Source organism: Heterodontus francisci, chromosome 25 (genome assembly GCF_036365525.1).
Source record: "Heterodontus francisci isolate sHetFra1 chromosome 25, sHetFra1.hap1, whole genome shotgun sequence".
NCBI lineage: Eukaryota > Metazoa > Chordata > Chondrichthyes > Heterodontiformes > Heterodontidae > Heterodontus > Heterodontus francisci.
Window position 1 is genome coordinate 50754153 of NC_090395.1, and position 24781 is coordinate 50778933.

The following is a 24781-nucleotide window of genomic DNA, read 5'->3' on the forward strand; positions in this document are numbered from 1 at the left end:
GGATATATAAGCTTACTGCAAAAACTGTTAAATTGTGTATGAACTCAAGATATGGTGATACCAAATATTATTGTTACGACCAGGTGAGGAAGGGGTCTAGGGCTCCCCTCTCGGCCTTTCTCTGCGTTGGCCGTAACAGGGTTTAACTTTTAAAACACAGTTTTTTATAAGCTTCCCTTCAGTGAGCCCTTGCTCATTGTTCTCTAATTGTAGTTGTAAAGTAATCGACCAAACAGGGTTTCTTAGGTTTAAACATGAAAGGTGTAAGTTTATTAACCATAAAACTCTAACTCTATTAAAACTACTAAAATTACACCACGTGACCACGCTAGCATGTATATGTGATAAACACACACACAAACAGATAGAGAAGGGGCAAGAATTAAAGGGGGCAGATTTGAAGTAGTGGAGGGAATTCAGTTACTGATTTTGGGTTGGATGTAAAGTCTTTGATTGAAGTTAAGTCTTGCAGTTCTCGTTGGGGCCCAGTGCACACATTCCAACTTGTTTCGCTGGTACCAGAAGGCTGCAGGGGGTTTTGTGTCTTGAGGCATAAGTTACTTCCGTGGGTCCCTGGAACTTTGCATGAGAGAGGTGCTTTCTTCTTGAAGTTCATTTGCAGTCTGTCTCAAAACTTTGCGGTGAGCACAATTCAATTAATCCCCAGGTTGGCTGGCAGATTAGTCATGTGACTAGCTCCTTGTTTGAAACAGCCTCGCCTGCGATGTTTGTGGATTCTTCCAAGCTAACCAGAGACTCTCGGGGGGGGGGGGGGGCGGGGAAATACTGGCTCATACACAGTCAGTGAGGCTCAATGTCTTTTGATCATCATTATTGACAAAACCGATCTGGCTAATTGGATCAGGGAGTGCTCCCATTGTCTCTCCATGCAACTGTCTTTCAGAATGCAAATGTGCAGCCATGTTTTTAGCCACAGTTCTGTGGTCTTTTAAAAACAAGTTATGTTCAATGTCCAGTAAGCATTCAAATAATTTTCCACATGACAAAATTAACATATATCTATTTGGCAGGTATGATTTTATGTCACACTATTCAAATAGATTTAAAGAACTTTTATTTGGTGTTATAGGCTCTTAAGGCAATACTCAAAGTTCTACAGTGGTGCCTTATTTTTAAATGCCTGGAGCAAGAATGAAAATTTTGCATGCATCTGAGCCCAATAGATCAAAAAGTCAAATAAAGTCTGTTTATTCTTTCTTTGCTGTGAAAGGTGTCTCTTAAGTCACTTAAAAATTTTGGTACAATATGTTTATTCCAAATCTCATCAATATTTATTCAGCAGCACAAAGCCCATCAGTCAATGAAAAAGAGAATTCTGAAGAGTGTAGCTTATTCCAATTGAAAGGATCTAATTCTCTGAGTGAGGAAATTTAGTACTAAATGAGTAGGAATGTATGAACATCACATCTAGTGTTGTGACCAGGTAAGAAAGAGGTCTCGGGATTCCCTTTCAGATCAGTCTGGTTTCATTCCTTTTCTGTGACTTTGTAATGGTTAGATACAACTGAGTGGCTTACCCGGCCATTTCAGAGGGCATGTAAGAGTCTGCAGTGACATGTAGACCAGACCAGGTAAGGACAGATTTCCTTCCCAAAAGATGGGTTTACACAACACTCAACAATGGTTTTATGGTCACCATTGGACTATATTTTAATTCCAGGTTTTATTAATTGAATTCAAATTTCACCATCTGCTGTGGTGGGATTTGAACCCCTGTCCCAGAGTATTAGCCTGAGCCTCTGGGTTACTAGTCCAGTGACATTACCACTACGTCACCTCCACCCTTTGTATTCACTGTTCCATTATTGTACCATGACTTTGCCAGCTTGCTGTTAATTTTTGCAATGATTATTTAATGTTATTTATGGGGAGATGTAACTCAATAATAACTGATCAGGAGATGACAGACAGGCTTTGGCCTAGCCCAATAATCTTGGATAAAATATGATCTAATAAATGGCCTAATAGTACCAAGGTCTCATCATATATGATTCTGGGAGGTAATAGACCATCAATAAGGTGGAGTAAATATTAGACATATGACAGGAACCCTTGACATATTGCATTGGGAACTAGACCCTAATAACTCCTGTCCATCACTATCGTTACTGAGATATCAATTTAGTATGTCAGCAAGTTAGATCATGTATAACATTGTTCATATCTTATGCTAGATTAAATTAGTGCTGAGCAGCGAAGATATTTGCTGACAAATTCTAGATCTGGCTAACAAAATACACAAATTTGAGTAAGTTATCTTTTTACTGTAAAGGTAAATAAGACTTTATTCACAGTTACAAATCATGCATGTGTTTGAGTGCTGATTAATTAAACAAAGTTAACATACCATTTATAGCAACTACATTTTAATGGCCAAAGCCTATCTGACATTGACTATTGTATTCTTCTCTTCATAAAGAGAATAGACTGCTGAATGGCTAGTGTCATGCTCGGCCCCCACCTGCCAAGAATGAGGCACATCAATTTTGTCACGAACACTGATTTTTAACTGTTACTGGAGTGAAGAAAGGACTTGGTTAAACAGATCAGTCGTGGCTGGAAAGACATTTGCATATTAACAAACAGTGTTTGGAAGGACAAAGCAGCCATTCCCTGACACATTCAACCCACACTGGATTTTTGATCATCAGATGTTGAAGGTGGGGAGCTCGCATTCCAGGTTGACTGCTAAGATGGCTGAATACACAATAGGATATGGTCAAACCAGCTAGTCACATGACTAACCTGTTGGGCAACCTGAGTTTTTTGAATTTGTACAAATAGTTTGGACAAAAAATCTGTTTGCTCCTGGACTGAGAAGATCTCTCTCCTCTCTTCTCATATTTATCTTTCTCACAATCCTCTGAATCCAATGAAGACACATGAACCCCAAGAGAGAAAAGTCTCCTACAGTGAACAAGGTTTAAGAAGAATACTGGGCCTCAAAGAAAAGCAAGATCTACCTACAATTAAGGACTCTACAGTGAGCTGGAAGAACCATAACAACAACTCTTCAGATATTGCCTCAAACTTTTCCACTTTTTTTTTCTTTTCTGTCTCTATTGGCATGTGTGTATCGCGTATTCTTGCTCGCCTGGGCCCCTCGTGTATCCGTAGGCGTTAAGCGAATTAGAGTTTAAGTTTAATAAATTTCAACTTTTCTTCTTTAAACCTAAGAAAGCCTGTTTGGCAGTGGAAATGACAACAGCAAACCCACCCTGCAAAGTCTTCCTTACTAACATCTGGAGGCTTGTGCCAAAATCGGGAGAACTGTCCCACAGATTAGTCAAGCAACAGCCTGACAGTCATACTCATGGAATCATATCTTACAGATAATGTCCCAGACACCACCATCACAATGTCTGGGTATGTCCCAGTGGTACAGAGTCAGGAGGGAGTTGCCCTGGGAATCCTCAACATTGACTCCGGAGCCCATGAAGTCTCATGGCATCAGGTCAAACATGGGCAAGGAAACCTCCCGCCAAATACTACCTCCTGCATGCACCACCACCACCACACACCGCCCCCCCCCCCCCACCCCGACTGATGTATCAGTGCTTCTCCATGTTGAACACCATTTGGAAGAAGCACTGAGCGTAGCAAGAGCACAGAATGTACTCTGGGTGGGGGATTTCAATGTCCATCACCAAGAGTGGCTCCATAGCACCACTACTGACTGAGTTGGCTAAATCCTAAAGGACATAGCTGCTAGACTGGATCTGCGGCAGGTGGTGAGGGAACCAACAAGAGGGAAAAACCTACTTGACTTCGTCCTCACCAATCTACCTGTCGCAGATGCATCTGCCTAGGACAGTATTAGTAGGAGTGACCATCGCACATACCTGTGGAGACGAAGTCCTGTCTTCACATTGAGGATACTGTCCAACGTGTTGTGTGGCACTACTACCAGGCTAAATGGGATAGATTTTGAACAGATTTAGCAACTCAAAACTGGGCATCCATGAGGCGCTGTGGGTCATCATCAGCAGCAGAATTGCATTCAACCACAATCTGTAACCTCATGGCCCGGCATAGTCACCACTCTACCATTACCATCAAGCCGGGGGACCAACCCTGGTTCAATGAAGAGTGCAGGAGTGCAGGCCAGGAGCAGCACCAAAAAGACGGAACAACGAGGCATCAGCTTGGTGAAGTTACAACACTGGACCACTAGCATGCCAAACAGCGTAAGCAGCATGCAATAGACAAGGGTAAGCAATCCCACAACCAAAGGATCAGATCTAAGATCTGCAGTCCTGCCACATCCAGCCATGAATGGTGGTGGACAATTAAACAACTAATAGGAGAAGGAAGCTCCACAAATATCCCCATCCTCAATGAAGGGGGAGCTCAGCACATTATTGCAAAAGATAAGGCTGAAGCATTTGCTTCACCCGAGCTCATCTTCAAGCAGAAGTGCCAGGTGGATGATCCATCTTGGCCTCCTCCTGAGGTCCCCAGCATCACAGATCCAGTCTTCAGCCAATTTGATTCACTCCACATGATTTCAAGAAATAACTGAAGGCACTGGATACTGCAAAGACTATGGGCCCTGATAACATTCCGGCAATAGCACTGAAGACTTGTGCTCCATAACTAGCCGCGCCCCGAGCTCAGCTGTTCCAGTACAGCTACAACACTGGCATCTACCCAGCAATGTGGAAAATTGCCAGGTATGTCCTGTCCAAAAAAAGCAGGACAAATCCAACCCAGCCAAATACCACCCCTTCAGTCTACTCTCAATCATCAGCAAAGTGATGGAAGGGGTCATCAACAGTGCTATCAAGCAGCACTCGTTCAGCAATAACCTGTCCACTGACGCTCAGTTTGGGTTCCGCCAAGACCATTCATCTCTTGACCTCTTTACAGCCTTGGTCCAAACACGGACAAAAGAGCTGAACTCCAGAGGTGAGGCGAGAGGGACTGCCCTTGACATCAAGGCAGCATCTGACCGAGTATGGCATCAAGGAGCCCTAGCAAAACTCGGGTCAGTGGGAATCAGGGGCAGAAATCTCCGCTGGTTGGAGTCATACCTAGCACAAAGGAAGATGGTTGTGGTTGTTGGAGGTCAATCATCTCAGTCCCAGGACATCACTGCAGCAGTTCCTCAGAGTAGTGTCCTAAGCCCAACCATCTTCAGCTGCTTCATCAATGACCTGCCCTCAATCATAAGGTCAGAAGTGGGGAAGTTCGCTGATGATTGCACAATTTTCAGCACCATTCGCGACTCCTCAGATACTGAAGCAGCCCATATGCAGATGCAGCAAGACCTGAACAACATCCAGGCTTGGGCTGATATCTGGCAAGGAATATTCACGCCTAACAAGTGTTAAGCAATGACCATCTCCAAAAGAGAGAATCTAACCATCTCCCCTTGACGTTCAATGGCATCACCATTGCTGAAACCCCCACTATGGACATTCCAGGGGTTTCCGCTGACCAGAAACTGAACTGGACTAGCCATACAAATGCTGTGGCTACAAGAGCCAGTCAGAGGCTGGTAATTCTGCAGCGAGTAGCTCACCTTCTGTCGCCCCAGTGCTTGTCCCCCATACAAGGCACAAGTTAGGAGTGTGATGGAATACTCCCCACTTGCCTGGATGGGTGCAGCTCCAACAACACTTAAGAAGCTTGACACCATCCAGAACAAAGCAGCCCGCTTGTTTGGCAGCCCATCTACCACCTTCAACATTCACTCCCTTCACCACCAACGCACAGTGGCAGCAGTGTGTACCATTTACACGACGCACTGCAGCAACTCACCAAGGCCCCTTAAACAGCACCTTCCAAACCCATGACCTCTACCACCCAGAAGGGCAAGGGCAGCAGATCCATGGGAACACCATCACCTGCAAGTTCCCCTCCAAGCCACACACCATCCTGATTGAAACTATATTGCTGTTCCTTCACTGTCGCTGGGTGCAAGTCTGGAACTCCCTTCCTAACAGCACTGTTGGTGTACCTGAACCCCAAGGACTGCAGGAATTCAAGAAGGCAGCTTGCCACCACTTTCTCAAGGGCAATAAATGCTGGCCGAGCCAGCCCACATCTCACAAACAAATAAAAGAAAACTCTTACTGCGTTGAGGCAACTTGGGGGTGGGAAATAAATGCTGCCTAGTCATTGACAAAGATAAAAACTCCAGTCCAATGCTTCTTCTACATTGTGCCTATATTGGGCTTTAACCATAAGTAAAGAATATTACCTCTACTGCAACAATGTGATACTTCCATATCCCAAATTAGTCATCCTCTGGCTGCTGAGTGTGGTTCTTATAACCAGCAGAAAGGAGACTTTGATGCTATCAGTTAGACCCAAGAGTTATGCAATTTTGGGTTCAAACCTCAGTCTGGGACTTGAGCACATAACCCGGCATCCTGACCAACATGCATCCCTCCACTAGCACCACCAAATAGATAACTTTGCCATTCATCTCAATGCTGTTCATGTGACCTTGTCTTGCACAAATTAGCTCCCATGTTTGACTACAACAGTGATTTATTTCAAAAAGTAAATAATTGGCTATTAAGCTGCTTGGGACGTACTGAAGTTGTGAAAAGTACTAAATAAATGCAAGTTCTGTATCATTCTGCTTGTCAGGGTGTGGATGTTAAAATAAAAATAAAATATCAACTTTTGAACATTTTTAATTTTTGCGCACCTGTTGTCTTCCTTGGAGGCCTGCTTTGAACACTCTAATTTTTTCAAAGTTAAATCTATTAAATCTATTAAAATACTGTAAAATAACCTCCAGAAGTATTCATCTCTAATTATTTCTTAAGCAAATTTATTTTCTATAAGAATTTTTTCACCATTTTAGTAACCAAAAACTACTGGCCGATAAGATATATTCAACACCCTGCTTACTTTCACAAATAGGCTACCATCAAGGGAAGTGCAGAAATTGGCAAAATTATTTCCTAAAGTAACATTGAGAATAATAAAGACAATTTACAGGGCAAGTTACCTCATGCATTTCCTCATTAATCTCTAACCACTGATGGACAATGTGGTGCCGTTGTTGCTGTGCTATCAGTTCTCTGTTTAAGAATGGTGAAGGCATTCTATTACAGATTTCACTATATTCAATCTGCTGCTTACTGAGCAATACATCCAGCCACAACATGACAAAGTGATCATAGGAGGACAAAAGCCAAGATTAATTGTTGTACACGGACATAATCCTTGTACATAATTTATTGGTATAGTCATTATTCAAGATTATTACTCCCTGTGCTTAATTGTCGAGGGGTGCACTAGGTATGATTAAAGTAAAAGGTCAAGGCTCTTTCCTTGATTTAAATCTTGTTTGGTATCAATGCACCCACCCAAGGGCATTGTTCTGGTGCTGCAAACCAAACTGTTTTCTCTTTTTGTACACTATGCTATATTCACAGTGAAAAACATGAAAATTCCAATTTCACTTTCATACAAACTTCGTACTTGAGAGCAGCCAAATATCAGATCAGTTTTGTTGTTGTGGTGCAATAAAAGAGAATTCAATTTATCTCATCCAGTACTGTGTAAATGCAGATAAGTCTGTACTTGGACAGGAAGGAGAACTTTTAAGCTACATAAGCATACAGTTTCCTTACTTCTGACAAATTGTTCACTAAATGTGTAATTTTATATTTCTTTGACTCCTTGCAGTTGGGTTCCCATTACAACTTTGAAAATGTGTATATAAATCAATCATTTGTTTAAACTTCTAACAGTATGAAGCAGAATTTGAAAACCTGGAAAAAATAATGTATTTTTCATAAATTCCCTCAAATGAGCTGTCAATACTGTAGTTTATGCTTTGATACAAGATGATACCCACCATATTCTGATGCCTTAACTTGGAATTAATAACTCTATTTATGTAGTTATTTTGAACGCTATTGTAATCTATCCTTGTGATACACAATTACCCATCAAGCAAACAAGAGTCAGTCTCCTGCTAGCTCTTCTGCTCTTGAACAGGATATATGGAAATAGTCCAAGCTGATGATTTCATAATTGTCCCTTACCTCCTCAGGGAAGTGTCCAACAGTCACTAACCCATAGCTAAAATGAGGAACTCACTGTGTGATCAATCAAGCATATGAAAGTTCATCCCACCATTGCTTGGCGCACTATATCAGTAAAACTGAGGCTCAAATAACACACTTGGTACAGCAATGCATTATGCCACCGGATTGCTGGAATGTACAATAAAAACGGTGAATGCAGGTTATTGAACGACAAACCACTGTATTATTGCTCTGAACAAATCCAGAATCTACAGGACTTCATATAATCTCATAATAACAGTGCAGTTTCAACTTCATTCAGTTGTCCAGGTTTTCAAACAAACACGTGTTTTAAATCAACTCCATTGAAATTGGTTAGCTCCATTAGGTTCTGGTTTCATTAGTGCCTTTTCAGTACATATACAAGTTGATGCAAGATGGACTCAGAGCAATGTGGCCAGAAGGAACTATCAATGAAACATTTCTAAATATATGTTAGGCACATTCTTTCAGCTGTCTGCAGCAAGGACTTTCATCTAGTGTTCAGGAAAGCAGCTGTTGAGCAGGTTCTTTAGTCAAACCTGTGGCACTAATAGTATTCATTAGTCGATTCCAACACCAGTCTCAGATGTGTTCCAGTTCTGTAGCTTCAATCAGCACTAAAACACTCACTCTGTTATCACATCACTGTGAGTACAAATGTAATACATTTCACAAGGCTGTAAGGAAGGGGAGGGGTGGAAAGAGGAACACCATGATAACACAACAAGCATGCCAATCAGCTTTACCATGCTTTCCGTTCAGGCTACAAAAATTCTTTAAACCTGTAATGCTGCTGATAGTACCATCAATGTTAGCAAATGTGTAATAATGTAAATATGGCTATAGTGTGTACAATAAGTCACTGAAAGCCAGCATGCAGGTGCAGCAAGGAATTAGGAAGGCTAATGGCCTTTATCGCAGGAGGATTTGAGTACAGGAGTAGGGAAGTCTTGCTTCAATTGTATAGAACCTTGGTTAGACCACACTTGGAGTACTGTGTGCAGTTTGGTCCCCTTACCTTAGGAAAGATATTATTGCTATAGAGGGAGTGCAACGAAGGTTAACTATACTTGTTCCCGGCATGGCGGGACTGTCCTATGAAGCGAGATTGGGGAAACTGGGCCTGTAGAGTTTCGAAGAATGAGAGGTGATCTCATTGAAACTTACAAAATACTTAAAGGGATAGACATGGTAGATGCAGGTAAGATGTTTCCCCTGGTTGGGGAGTCTAGAACCAGGGGACAACATTTTAAAATAAGGGGGAAGCCACTTCGGACAAAGAAGAGGAGAAATTTCTTTACTCAGAGGGTTTTGAATCTTTGGAATTCTCTACCTCAGAGGGCTGTGGATGCTCAGTCATTGAATATGTTTAAAGCAGAGATTGACAAATTTCTAAATACAAATGACATAAAGGGATATGGAGATAGTGTGGGAAAAAAGGCATTGAAGTGGATGATGCCATGATCATATTGAATGGCGGAGCAGGCTCAATGGGCTGAATGGTCTACTCCTGTTCCTATGATCCTACCATCTACAAGATGCACTGCAGCAACTCACCGAGGCTTCTTTGACAGCACCTCCAAAATCCCTAATCTCAACCAGCTGGAAGAACAAGGGCAGCAGGTGCATGGGAACATCACTACCTGCAAGATCCTCTCCAAGTCGAGCATCATCCTGACTTGGAAATATATCATTCCTTTATCATCGCTGGGTTAAAATCCTGGAAAACTCTATCTAATAGCACTGTAGGAATATCTTCACCACATGCACTGTAGCGTTCAAGATGTTAATCTGTTAATTGTGTATCAATTGTTTGATTATATGCAGGTGGAGTATGTTAATTGGGGGTCTTACTTGAGCACTTATATGCAGACACTTACTGAGACTGGTTGAGGGTTTGAATGAGGAACTACATGTTTGTAATCATTTTACTCTGTACAATAAATGTGATACTGAGTAAAGATAGCCTCCAGCATTATCATTCCATAACAAGCTTTCTGGAGTTTAACACAAGGTGGAGGCTCACTTAACCTTCTCAAGAGCAATTAGGAATGGGCAATAAATACTGGTGTTGTCAGTAATGCCTATGAATTGAATAAATAAGAAAAACAGTCCTGCTGCGCCCAGAAGCACGTGAAGAAACAATCTCTATTGGTGTTGTCCGCAATATCTGGAGGTAGCGGCCTCATTTACTTTATTGCCACCAACATTAGCAGCAGCACAGTAAACATTCTGCCATTCATGTCTAAATGAATTTGCCATTAAAAATAAAGCTCGCCATGTTTTCTGGCTGCTAACAACCTGAATAGCTCTGCTCACAGAGGCCAGCAAAATAATTTTGCATTCACTGCACTATATGGATTTCATCCAGGCACTGGGGAATATACGCTGGGCAGATTTCACCTATGGAGTCTTTGCGGTATGTCATTGCAAAGTTAAATCATGCTCGCTAACTGAAATATCTGACTGCCTACATGCTTTGCATGCTGGCGATGTCAAAGATCTACAATGACTGAAATTATATGGCGAGTCTGCATACAAATCAGATATGTAGTCACAATCCAAGATTTAAAAAGGGAGTTAATATCGGCTAGCAGATGTGCTATTATAGTGTTTTGTTTTAATTTGCAGGGAATAGAGTGCCATCTATGCACAGTTGCCCCCAAAATATGGGTCACAATCTGCCATTGAGAAAAGAGAATTGGTTTTATAACTATGTAAACACGGGGAGCCAGTGGATGCGTGGCACTTTTCCACAATGTCAGTTGTAGTAATGCTAAAAGGGAATTACCTTTGGAATGTTGGAACTTGGTAAAAGATCAATGAAATACTACAGATGCAAACATTTTTTTTAATCCTGAGTGACAGGATAAACTGTAAGTGTGCCACAATGATCAGCTGCAGCTGCATACCATGCTACAGTGGATCATCCAATGACAACAACTTAGAGAAATAGCATTAGAAACAAACTTAGCAGGAACTGCATTACAAGAATATCCTATATCAGGATCAGATTTAGCACCAACTCCAAAGTTGCAGACAGTAACAACTGCTGTACCTTGGAAGAGATACAGCTATTACTTAATGCTGAAGGTTAAGTTGTGAAGCTGTTCTTCTAAGTTGTTATGTTGACAGTGGCTTTCTGCTGAGGCGCCATTCACATCCACAGTGAATGTCACTGCGAAAGATAAATCGGGCACCTGTTTATAACACCCATGCGCAAAATATTCCATTATAAGTGGTTTACATTGTAACTAGATTATAAAATAATAAAGATAAGGTAGAAATAGATTATTTCAAAGCAAGCCAAGAATGCAGATCCAAAGGACAAACAGAAATTAGCATAAAGTAAATTTAAAATGTGGGGTCAGTTAGCTAGATGGCTAGAATGTGGTGCAGAATAACATCAACAGTGAGGACTCAATTCCCGTACCGGCTAGGGTGGTTCTTGGGGCCAGCCTCCTTACCTTGCCCCACAGTGCTAACATGGCATAAGCCATGATTACCACCTCTGGACAATGAGAAACCACATACAGCGAGAGAGAAAAATTTAAAACTGTTCACAGAATTTCTTTACTCAAACAGCAATAAATAAGGCTATAAATTTCTCTTGCTAAATTTTCAGGAAAATTGTGATTAGTCATGGTAAGACATGAAAAGTCATGGAAATTGAAGTAAAACTGAATATGGTTAGTGGTAACAAAACTATCTTTGTTTTACAGTATTTTTTCTAGCATCCTTCACTTTAGCTTCTCCTCTTCTTACACTTCTTTCATCTCCATTTACTTCTCCTTCATTTTTTTTCACTCTTTTCCTGCTCCATTACTTCCATCTTTAGAATATCATTTTATAGCACGGGAGGCTGCCATTTAGCCCATTGTGTTATCTATGAAAAAACTGTCAGTTTAGTGTTATGCCCCTGCCCTTTTCCTCTAAACCTTCATTTCTTTTCTCTCTCCACTTGTTTTTCTCTCTCGCTTTTGTTCCATTATTGCTGTTTGTCTTTAGTCTTGCTTCGTTACTTGTTCCTTTATGTTTTTCTCTTTTGCTTTCTTACGACACCATTTTAACTCCTGTTTGTCTCCGCGGTTCTATTTATTCCATATGAATACTGCATGCAGGGTCTCCTGGGTGAAACAAGCAGACCATTGAAAGAAGTGAAACAGCAGGCAATCAGAAGAGGGGGAAAGCAGCAATGAAACCTAAAAAGGAACAGTTTCTTAATTCACTCATCCACACAAAACACAGCAAATAAGTCTTCCTGCATAAAATAACTTCTATTTCATATACACAATTTATAGGGTGAAAACATCCCTGGAATAAACCGAAGTGTCCTGATGAGCAGAAGCTTGGCAGGTTCAAGCCGATCATAAGTAAGCTTTATAATGCCACCAACCTCTATGACTCCCCTCCCAAACATTAAAACCATGATCTGTGATGAGCATGATAAAGATGCAGCCTTGATGATAAATGTTTTGAATGATCAGTCAGGCAGGATAGCAGAAACTAAAGCATTTGGGATGTTCGAAATACATATGAATACAGAAGAAATAGGGTATTAGAGGAAATGAGTTGGATGGGTTAAATGGCCCATTCTCATCTCTGACATTTCGTAAATTCTTGTAAGCAGCATTGGAATCAAAACATATATTGGAGAACTGCTTTAGGAAGTGGTTCTAAAATATAAAGATTCCATGAGATGGTGTCTAGCAATGTTCAACTGAGACTTGGTACACTATCTAATTTTGTCACCTTTGAAGGACAATGGGCTAGATTGTAATGCGCAGACACGCTGGGAGTGGGAATGGGGGTGGGTGGTGCTGACAGCACCCGGGAAACCCAGAAATATGTGCAACACATTTGATAGTGGCTTTTTATTAACATCTGATTTTCAGGTTTCCGTCCAATTAGCGCCAATGGATGTCATGACAATCTGTATGACGTGATCTCAACTCCAGTATTTAAAGGATCATTCCAAACACGCAAGTTGAAGTGTCTGGAATTGTCATGGAGAGAGAAAGAAGAATTGGAATGGAGCCGAGATGGGCAAAAACTGCACACTCTTTGCCGAAGCCTTTCTGGATGTGCTGCTGTGGGCTGTGAAGATCTGGAGGGAAATACAGTTCCCTGGAAATGGGAGGAAGAAGCCTGATGCTGAGACAAAGAAGGTGTGGTTGGAGGTTGCCAAAGAGGTGAGCAGCAGAAGCCTGGCATCATGCTCCTGGATCCAAGACAGAAAGCACTTCAATGACCTAAGCAGGGTAGAAAAGGTGACAGCAGTGGCACCTCACTCTGCCTTCTCAAGCCTACTCCAGCACATCACTCCTCACATCAACTAAACTTATGGGTGTACCCATCCCTCTCTGTTTGTGTAGATCCTCACATCCCCATCTATCTACCCACCACTGACACACACCCTCATCCTCATGCAAAGTCATGCCTATCCTTCATAGTCACTGTCAACAAATGTTCTCCGTCCATCAGATGAACATGTGCCAATACAGGTTTCATAGGTTTTTTCTTTCTAACTTTGCTAGAGAAGAAAGCGCATAACTGCAGAAAGAAACAGCAAACCAGAGGTGGACTTCATTAATACAACATTCAATCATGTTGACTTGATGTCAATAGCAAGTAAAATATAGCAATGTGTACAGGATAATCAATCACTCTCACCTTGCTAGGACTCATTCATGTCTTTCATATCACACAGGGCTTTCACGTGCCCATCAGGCGGTCAAGGTCGCCCATAACAGTAATGATTCCTCAGAGGAGCTCACTCCCTCTGAGGGTGCACCATCACAGTACTTATGCAGACCATGCACCAGCTCAGATACTCACAAACTGGTGGCAGTAGTTCGAAAGATTGTGGGATTTTCACATGGTGACTCACACTTCAAAAAGAGCTGCTGGTGGAGTCAGGCACAGCAGTAGTGAGCCTGTGTGGGAGGGTACAGAGCCCTCAAAGTTCACTTTAGCTGGACAGATGCGCTGATAGGTGTTCCAATTGCACAATGATTGGAGGAGTCCATCTCAACTGTGAGTGGCATGCTGTTGCAGATCAATGCGATAATGTCTGCTTCCATGCATAGAGTGGCCAACTGCATACAGTAAACAAGGCAATCAAATGAGTAGCTTCCATGCTCTTGACGCCACCTTAAATAGGATGAATAACCTAGCCTTGTCCTTCCAATGCTCCACTAATCTGCAGCAAAGTGCTCTCTACAACAGTGCCAGCAGAGCAGTGTTGATGAGATAGGATGACGGTGAATGGAGACATGGAAATGGGGACTCCACATCTCACATGTTGCGCGTACCAACAGCCAGTACCCGGCATGCTTCCTCAGGTCTTGATGGCCGAGCCTGCCTTGCAAAGGTGCAGGTGGAGCAGTCGCTCGTGGAGCCCTCATGGGCTCTAAAACCCAGTGAACATTGGCCAAAACCATTTCAACAGTCAGAAAAGGGATCTGAGCCTCTACCTCTGCTGAAGCCACAGGAGTTGCATGGTCTGTTCTACAGCAGCCTCTAGAATAAACAATGCACAATGCAATTGCAATTTTAAAACACTACAACACTACAGTAGAATTTACCCCTTTCCATACAAAAAAAATTGGAGGAACAAAATGTTCCAAGAGCCAGGTAGGTAGCAATCCTGGCTGTTGATTATATACTTATTCACAAGCTCTTGTCCCAGGGAAACACTTCCCTAGTCACCTCCAAAAACCTGTAAAGGCTAGAAGGTAGGAGGGTGATAGGAGGATGAAGAGCCATGGATGAGAAGGGAGAGGTGGGAACACAGGGGGCCCTCCCTCCTCAGGCCAAAAAGGAAGGTGCTGAGAACAGGTTTAGTCAGGGTACACCACACCAGTGCAGGTAAAGGGGCCCTGATGGAAAGCACTGAATACCAGGCTGTGGCTTTAACTGCAGCAGTAAAACCCAGCAAACCTACTGTTGAGTATGCGAGAAAACTTAACAAAATCCCTGAGTGTTACTGGGATTTTGTGTCCAGAGGAAAAGTGACCCCATGCCCCTCAGGTGAGGTGAATAAGCCCATAGTCATACTTTGGGATACAGGGGCCACCCAATCCCTTCTGCTGGGAAAAGGCATGGCCTCCCTCCCACCCAGAGAGTGCATTGAATGCTAGAGTGCTAGGAAACAGTATCGGAAGGTATACGTCAGCAAGCTGACCCAGGGTTGAAAAAGTTAGCACAGACTGTCCAAACTGAAGCTGAAGCACAGTGATTTCCAAAGTGCTACTATTTAACGAATGAGGTGATGATGAGGAAGTGTAGACCTCCTCACAGACCTGCAGATGAAGGGTGGGCGGTGGTTCACCAGGTAGTGGTGCCACCGAGGTACCGTAGGGAAATATTGAGAATAGCTCACGAGATTCCAATGGCTGGACATGTCGGTATCAGAAAAACCCAAGCCTCGTTAAGACAGAATTTTCACTGGCCACAACTCCATAAGGATGTGGTGGAGTTCTGTAAGACTTGCCTCAACCTGCAATAAAACCTGCACCCTTAATTCCCATACCAGCTTTTGGGGAACTGTTCAGCAGAGTGTTGGTAGATTGTGTGGGGCCCCTGCCGAAAACAAAAGGGGGCTACCAGTATCTTCTCACCATTATGGATGTGGCTACCCAATTTTCAGAGGCTATCCCTCCAAGAACCACCTCTGCGAAGTTAGTGGTGGAGGGGCTTACCCACTACTGATATGGACTACCTGCTGAGATGCAGTTGGAGAAGGGCACAAATTTCATGTCCAATATTTTTCAAAAGGTCATGGACAATCTGGGTATAACCCAGTTAAAGTACTCAGCATACCACCCACAGTCACAAAGGGCTCTGGAACGGTACCACCAGACCCTAAAGACAATGATCAGGGCATGCTGTGATGAGTACCTCCATGACTGGGTCAAAGGGCTAGAATTTCTTCTGTTTGCTACCAAGGACTCACCCACTGACTTTAGTCCCGTTGAATTAGTTTATGGACATGAAGTGAGAGCTTCTCTAAAACTAATCAAGGAGAGGTTTTTGGGACACAGGGACGAATCTTCCCTATTAGACTACATCCTCCATGTTTTGACAATGGCTCAGGAACACCTAAAAACTGTCCAGACTGCTATCAAAAGGCAGGCGGATAAACATGCCAAAGCCAGAACATTTCAACCCAGAGACCATGTGTTTTGCTATTACCGATCAGGGAGAACTGTTGAAAGCCTGGACAGTGGCCTGTACAAAGTAATAAAGAGAATTAGCCAGGTGAATTAGATAATTGACACCCCAGATCGTCAGATAAAGCAAAGGCTGTGCCACATCAATATGTTAAAATGGTATCACAGCCGGGAAGGAGAAAAACAAGCACAGGCTGTTCGGCAGTAAGGAAAGAGGACAAAAGGGACAGTGAGAATGAGTTCAAGGGAGGACTGGAGGATTCCCAAATCGAACCTCCTGCCATCTGGTTAGCTAACACTGAAATATTAGGGAAATTAGACAGCGTACTCTCCTATTTAAATGGAGAACAGAGGAGACCTAACAAGGCTGTTCAGAGCATTTAAAGGGATCTGCAGAGACAAACCAGGGTGCACAGCCCTAATATAAAAGCAAAATACTGCAAATGCTGGAAATCTGAAATAAAAACAAGAAATGCTGGAAATACTCCGCAGGTCTGGCAGCTTCTGTGGAGAGAGAAGCAGAGTTAACGTTTCAGGTCAGTGACCCTTCTTCAGAACTGGCAAATATTAGAAATGTAAAATATAAGCAAGTAAAGCGGGAGTGGGGCAAGAGATAACAAAGGAGAAGGTGAAGTTAGGACAAGGTCACAGAATAGCTGACCAGAAGGTTGTGGAGCAAAGGCAAACAATATGTTAATGGTGTGTTGAAAGCATGAATATAGACAGGGTGTTAACGGACTGAAATTGAACAGCAGCAAGTACAAACATGAAAAAAAAAGTGGGTAAGCAAACTGAACAAACTATGAAATAAAATAAAACACAAAAAAAAATTTTAAAAAGGAAAAAGAAAAAAATAACTAAATCGGTAAATGAGATGCTGTTCCTCGATCTTGCGTTGATGTTCACTGGAACACTGCAGCAATCCCAGGACAGAGATGTGGGCATCAGAGCAGGGGGGAGTGTTGAAATGGCAAGCACTCGGAAGCTCGGGGTGCCTAATCCTACACTATAGGTGGTTGTTAGTCGGCACAGACTCGGTGGGCCGAAAGGCCTGTTTCAGTGTTGCATCTCTCTACGACTATGTGGCTGTAGGAGAGACCCCTCCCATAAAACAAAATCCCCATCACCTAGGTTCCAGGAAACTGACCCAGGCTAAGGAGAAAATTAAATACATGCTGGAGCACACGTTTTCTTGTGTTTAACAAAGAAAGAGGTTAACTTTATTGTACTTAAATCGAACTAATGAAAATAATAAACTACCTGCCAACTTTCACTCACACCCACATACTAGAGGTTTACACACACACACAACTAGGTTACAGAGTGGGGAAAGGTAGATTGGTTGAGTCCATTGTAATGCAGGCCCCCACCTGCCAAGAATAAGGCACATTAATTTCACCACATTAAACTTCAAATTGTTGCTGGGAAGAAAAGAGGGCCTATTACAAGGAATTGTCAGGCCCCTAGCCGGAAAGACATGTTTGCATACTAGCAGACAGTGTTGGAATAAACGAACCAGTCCCTACTCCCAATACACAAAACGGACGTGGTCACACCAGTTTAGTTACATGACTAACTGGCTGTTGCAGAGTTTTGAACTGAGAGTTTTAAATTGGAGAAACTGCATGCTTGAAGGCTGAAAGCTCCTGGTTCCTGGATTGAAAACATCTATCTCCTGTCTGCTCCCATCTCTTTCTCACTAGCTTTGGAATCCATTGAAGACACATGAATCCCAAGAGAGAAAAGTCTCCTACAGTGAACAAGGTTTAAGAAGAATACTGGGCCCGAATGAAAAGCAAGAATTACCTAACGAGCAAGAACCAGCTATAAAAGGACTCTACAGTGAGCTCGGAGCACAGTAATAAGAAACTCTTCAGATATTGTCTCAAACCTCTCCACTTTATTTTTTTCTTCTGCTCTTTTCTGTCTCTATTTGCATGTGTGTATCGGATATGCATGCTAGCGTGGGCATGTCGTGTATCCATAGGCGTCAACCGAATTCGAGTTTAAGTTTGAATAAATTTCAATCTTTCTTCTTTAAACCTAAAAAAACCTGTTTGTGCTAGTTTCTTTGCCTTATAATTGGAAAGCTGTGAACAAGGATTCACAAAGGAGGAGCTAAAAATATGGTGTGCCTAAAATTAAACCCTGTTACAGTAATACCAGGTGAAGGCTGACAGGGAACCCCTAAGACCTCCTTCTCACCTGGTCATAACACCATAGTCAAAAGGGGCATACAGTCTGTGGAGCAGTGATTCGGCTGGCTCCCAGCTGAATTCTGTGGTCATGAGGCTTTTATCTTGAGGAGGTAGATGACTGCTTCGGTGGGTCTTTTGGAGACAGCAATGCGGATGATTTCCCTCAACGCAGTTTCTGATTTTAGCTGGAGTATGCAAAGGTGGTCAGTCAAGAAGCAGGATTTGAAGCTTACAGGCGGAATGGAGAGACAGAGACCCCCACTTGGGTCTCCACGTGTCAGAGTCCAGATGCTTCTCTTTACTTCTGCAGAGAAATGCAAGCTTAAAACCACAGATGGGGAGGGACTTGTCACATGACCATCACTCAGTGATTCAAGCATAGTAGTTTGCAGTATTTCCTTTTGCTGAAAGAAAAAGAACAAGTAGTTCTTTAAACTTCCTGGGTCTTGATTCTTGTTGGGATGAACAGACATTTTGTCTCTCTCCTCACAGGCTTTGCAATGTAGGATACAGTGTTGCAAATTAGGTGTCCATCTTAAGCTGCGAGCAGTCATCTGTTCTTTTTAAAATTTCTTCCGTCAATGGATTAAAGAAAATTAGCATTCAACAAAGCAAGTTGGCGTGACAAAACTTCAGGAGACAGTGCCACATTGTTAAGTTTCTGTTGCACCATTTTCCATTTTGTATATTCTTGGTTGCTGGCTGGAAAGTGGCCCCTTCAGTTGTTTGATGATGAATGGAAAGACATAAATGATGGTGCCCAACAAGGGGCTGTGAAAGAATGCTTGGTTGTTTGAAGGACTGCTTTGTGTCGGACAGGGTACTTAGTATGGTGGGAGGAGTGGGGGATGTGGCTTTTGCACGTGGTTGTTAGATGGGTGCACTGGTGGAATCTTCGTGAACCTTGCAATAATAAGGGTATCCTGGGCAATTGGTGGTGCATTGCCTGCATCACCTTACGCCTCATCGGAATCCTCCCAAGGGTCTGGGCTTTGGTCTTCCTACATGTCCAAACCTCGATGCTGGGCAATACTGTGCAGTGCATTCTAGCCTGTATGTTATGAAGGTCACCTCCAGATCTGTCCAGGCACTTCTTCAACGGCACAGGGCGGCACAGTGGCGCAGTGGTTAGCACCGCAGCCTCACCGCTCCAGGGTCCCGGGTTCGATTCTGGGTACTGCCTGTGCGGAGTTTGCAAGTTCTCCCTGTGTCTGCGTGGGTTTTCGCCGGGTGCTCCGGTTTCCTCCCACATCCAAAGACTTGCAGGTGATAGGTAAATTGGCCGTTGTAAATTGCCCCTAGTGTAGGGAGGTGATAGGGAATATAGGATAACTGTAGGGTTAGTATAAATGGGTGGTTGTTGGTCGGCACAGACTCGGTGGGCCGAAGGGCCTGTTTCAGTGCTGTATCTCTAAATAAAAAAAAATAAAATGCCGATGTCTCGTTCGATGACACGTCTAGTGGTCATATTGCATTAACTGTGGTGTTCCTGGGCCTCATTCCTCTGGTTTCTGAGAGGTGTCATTAACCACATTTTAAGTGGGTATCCCCTGTCCCCGTGTCGCCAGCCAGCAATTCTGCTTCCAGGTGCCAAGACGTCTGGGAGAGTGGACTGCTGCAGGATGAAAGCATCATGGCAGCTGTCCAGGAATCTTGCACACACCTGCGTAAAGATCTTTTTATGTTTGCACATCAGCTGCACATCGATGGAGTGGAAAGCTATGTGGTTGATGAACATGCCTGGATATTGTATTGGTGCCTCTAATGCCATGTGAGCAGTTGATGACACACTGCTCCCATGGGAAACCATCAGTGCAGCTGCGAGCACTCGCTCATTCTGATTGGTGTAATCGCAGGCATAGCTGACATCACTGGTGGCCCTGGCAACAAGTCTTATGCACTTATGTGCTGCTGACTGCGAAATCATGCATGTATCTTCGACAGGGTCCTGGAAGGATCCAGAGGCAAAGAAATTGAGGGTGATGGCGACTTTGACAGCAACTTTGAAAGCATGCCCGTCAAGTCCAGCTGGTAGCAGGTCTTTTTCCAGCAGGCTGCAAATGTCTGCCACCACCTCACATGACACCTTGATAAACTGATGTTTAGCCATGTCGCGGAAGCTTATCCTCTGCCTGTAAATCCCATGTGCTGAGTATGGTCTCTTGCAAATTGCTCTCTGCTGTTCCCCTCTCTCCTGTGGAGCTTAAGGACTGTAAGCAGCGGCTTTAGCTGGCGGTGCTGCCACTGCTGGTGCTGTAGCTGCTACTGCTGCTGGTGGTCATTTTGTTCCTCTGACGTTCGATCTAAGAACAAAGAAGAACAATACAGCACAGGAACAGGCCATTCGGCCCTCCAAGCCTGCGCCGATCTTGATGCCTGCCTAAACTAAAACCTTCTGCACTTCCGGGGACCGTATCCCTCTATCCCATCCTATTCATGTATTGGCAATATAAGCAGCACCCATGCTGATCCGATAGATTAGAGTTCCAAAGTGTAGATGACAAGTCCAAACCGTATAAAGTAACCTCTCAGCATATGTACTGTGCACAACCGCTTCCCACAAACAGGTAAGAAAACAGCTATAAGTACTGCATACTTATTGGCATTTTCCCCTGACATAGCTTCAGCCGATTCAATTGCCACCATGTTCTTGTCTTGCTTTAATGGGCAAGTTCCAGAAAATCCATGTATCCAAAGTTAAAGTTGAGAACCCATGTCACTGTCACTCTAATTGAGCAATTAACAGAAAGTAAATGGTAACCTCCTTTTTCAAAGGCATCATCTGAAAATATCAGATTCCACAAGTATGCTAATGGCACCAGCACTACCTTATCACCATCTCTCTCGACCGCTCCACTCTCTCTAAATTGCCAGACTGCTTGTCTGACATCCAGTACTGGATGAGCAGAAATTTCCTCCAATTAAATATTGGCAGGAACAAAACCATTGCCTTTGGTCCACATCATAAAGCCCATTCTCTAACCACCTACTCCATTCCTCTCAATGGCAACTGTCTGAGGCTGAACCAAACTGTCAGCAAACTGGTAGTGCATTTGATCCCGAGGTGAACTTCCGAGCACATATGCGCACCATCACCAAAATGCCTATTTTCATCTCTGCAGCATCACCTGCCTCCACCCCATCTTAGCTCATCTACTGCTGAAACCCTCACCTCGCTTTTGTTGCCTCTAGAATTGACTATTCCAACAGACTGCTGGCGAGCCACCGAAGTTCTAACCTACATAAACTTGAAGTCATTCAAAACTCTGCTGCCTGTGTCCTAATTTGCAATAAGTCCTGTTTACCCATCACCCCTGTGCTCACTGAACTACACTGGCTCCCAGTTAAACAACACCGCAACTTTAAAATTCTCAATCTTGTTTTCAAGTCCTTCCATGACCTCGCCCCTCCCTATCTCTGAAATCTCCTCCAGCCCTACAACCCTCCGGGATTATCTGCACTCCTCCAATTCTGATTTTAATTACTCCACAACTGTGCCTTCATCTGCCAAGGCCCTAAACCCTAGAATTCTCTCCCTAATTCTCTCTTTCTCTCGTTGTTTCTTTAAGGCACTCCTTAAAACATACCTGTTTTTAACCAAGCTTTTGGCCATCTGCCCTAATATCTCCTCATGCGGTTCAGTATCAAAACTTTGTTTCAGAACACTCCTGTGAAGCACCTTAGGATGTTTTACTGCATTAAAAGTACTATATAAGTACAAATTATTATTGCTGTTGTTGTTGCTTACACACAGCCTAATGCATGCAGTGAAAGATGGAAGTCAGCAGGTTGGAACTGATTTCCTAATACGCTGTCGATTTTGCTGTTTTAATACCCACCGATTCCCAATCCCACATGCTCCTGCAGATTAAAATCCATCCCCACAGTGTACTGTGGCCTCATTGCAAATACACAATAACTATTAAAATAGCTTAGATATGAAAGATATATTTTTCATGTTATCTCTTCAGTGTTTTTTCAAAATATGGTAATAAATAATACAATAGTGATTGCTCAATAGAGTGCCGTAGTGTCATGAACTAATTTTCATTATTTTCTGTTGATTGAGATTCCTACCAGCACATAAGGCCCACACCAAAAGCATGGGCTCACAATTACAACTGCACGTAAATACACCTTTAGCATAGAGGCATAATCAGCCAATAATGGATATTGAGCCAAAGCTTGGTCAGACAGTTGGGTTTTAAGGAGGTGAGGGAGGTGGAGAGCTTTAGAAAGGGCATTGTAGGGCACAGGGCCTAAAGAAATGAAGGTATTGCTATCAATTGTGGTATGAAGCAGGAGGGAAGCACAAAAGGCCATAGTCGGAAGAATACTGAATTTTAAAGAGGAGGTTGCAAAGTTGGAGGATGATGCAGAAATAGAGGGGGGAGTGAAGTCACGAAGTAAGTTCAACACAATGATGAAATTTTTCAATGAGGTGCTTTGGAGAACCAGGAACTAATGTAGGTCAATTTACAGGGAGGCAGACAGTACCTGAGGAGAGGGAAACATTTATAATTATCCCAATGAGTTTACAATGTCAATAACTAAACTGCACAGACTACACTAATGTCCTTTAAGGAAGGAAATCTGCTGTCCTTATCTGGTCTGGCCTACATGTGATTCCAGACCCACAGCAATGTGCTTGACTCTTAAATGCCCTCTGAAATGCAAGTCACTCAGTTGTATCGAACCACTACGAGGTCAATAAAGAATGAAACCGGACGGACCACTCAGCATCGACCTAGGCACCGAAAACGACAACGGCAAACCCGGCCCTGTTGACCCTGCAAAGTCCTCCTGACTAACATGTGGGGGCTTGTGCCCAAGTTGGGAGAGCTGCCCCACAGACTAGTCAAGTTACAGCCTGACATAGTCATACTCACAGAATCATACCTTACAGACAATGTCCCAGATACAGCCATCACAATCCCCGGGTATGTCCTGTCTCACTGGCAGGACAGACCCAGCAGAAGAGGCAGTACAGTGGTATACAGTTGGGAGGGAGTTTCCCTGGGAGTCCTCAACATCGACTCCGGACCCCATGAAGTCACATGGCATCAGGTCAAACATGGGCAAGGAAACCTCCTGCTGATTACCACCTACAGCCCTCCCTCAGCTGATGAATCAATATTCCTCCATGTTGAACACCACTTGGAGGAAGCACTGAGGGTGGCAAGGCCGCAAAATGTACTCTGGGTGGGGACTTCAATGTCCATCACCAAGAATGGCTCTGTAGCACCACGACTGACCAAGTCCTAAAGGACATAGCTGCTAGACTGGGTATGTGGCAGGTGGTGAGGGAACCAACAAGAGGGAAAAACATACTTGACCTCGTCCTCACCAATCTGCCTGCTGCAGATGCATCTGTCCATGACAAGTATTGGTAGGAGTGCCTACCGCACAGTCCTTGTGGAGATGAAGGCCCGCCTTCACATTGAGGATACCCTCCATCGTGCCGTGTGGCACTACCACCGTGCTAAATATGATAGATTTCGAACATATCAAGCAATGAAAAATTGGGCATCCATGAGGCGCTGTGGGCCATTAACAGCAGTAGAATTGTACTCAAACACAATCTGTAACCTCATGGCCTGGCATATCCCCCACTCTACAACTACCATAAAGCCAAGAGACCAACCCTGGTTCAATAAGAGTGCAGGAGGGCATGCCAGGAATACCTCAAAATGAGTCAACCTGGTGAAGCTACAAGCCAGGACTACGTGTGTGCCAAACTGCGTAAGCAGCATGCGATAGACAGAGCTGAGCGATCCCATATCCAATGAATCAGATCTAAGCTCTGCAGTCCTGCTATATCCAGTCGTGAATGGTGGTGGACAATTAAACAACTAACTGGAGGAGGTGGCTCCACAAATATCCCCATCCTCAATGATGGGAGAGCCCAGCACATCAGTGCAAAAGATAAGGCTGAAGCATTTGCAACAATCTTCAGCCAGAAGTGCCAAGTTGATGATCCATCTTGGCCTCCTCAAGTCCCCAGCTTCACATCTTCAGCCGATTTGATTCAGTCCCTGTGATACCAAGAAATAACTGAAGGCGCTGGATACTGCAAAGGCTATGGGCCCTGCTAACATTCCGGCAATAGTACTGAAGACATGTGCTCCAGAACTTGCCACACCCCTAGCCAAGCTGTTCCAGTACAGCTACAACACTGGTATCTACCCGGCAATGTGGAAAATTGCCCAGGCATGTCCTGTACACAAAAAGCAGGACATATCCAACCCAGCCAATTACCGCCCCAACAATCTACTCTCAATCATCAGTAAAGTGACGGAAGGTGTCGTCGATAGTGCTATCAAGCAGCACTTCCTTAGCAATAACCTGCTCA

The 24781-nt window shown here is 43.5% G+C and overlaps 1 protein-coding gene across 4 annotated transcripts in view; it reads right to left on the reverse strand.

Moving 5' to 3' along the window:
• The window catches only part of LOC137383867 (TBC1 domain family member 22B-like), a 509534-nt gene that overhangs the window by 74230 nt on the left and 410523 nt on the right, over positions 1 to 24781 (reverse strand). Inside the window, exon 12 of one of the 4 annotated variants that reach the window (XM_068057202.1) lies at positions 12097 to 12184. The exons of the other annotated variants lie outside the window; for them this stretch is intronic. Within the exon in view, the coding sequence (XP_067913303.1) occupies positions 12149 to 12184 (36 nt within the window). The 3' untranslated portion in view covers positions 12097 to 12148. Of the gene's footprint in view, positions 1 to 12096; positions 12185 to 24781 lie in introns of those variants that run through there. 4 annotated transcript variants of the gene reach the window in all.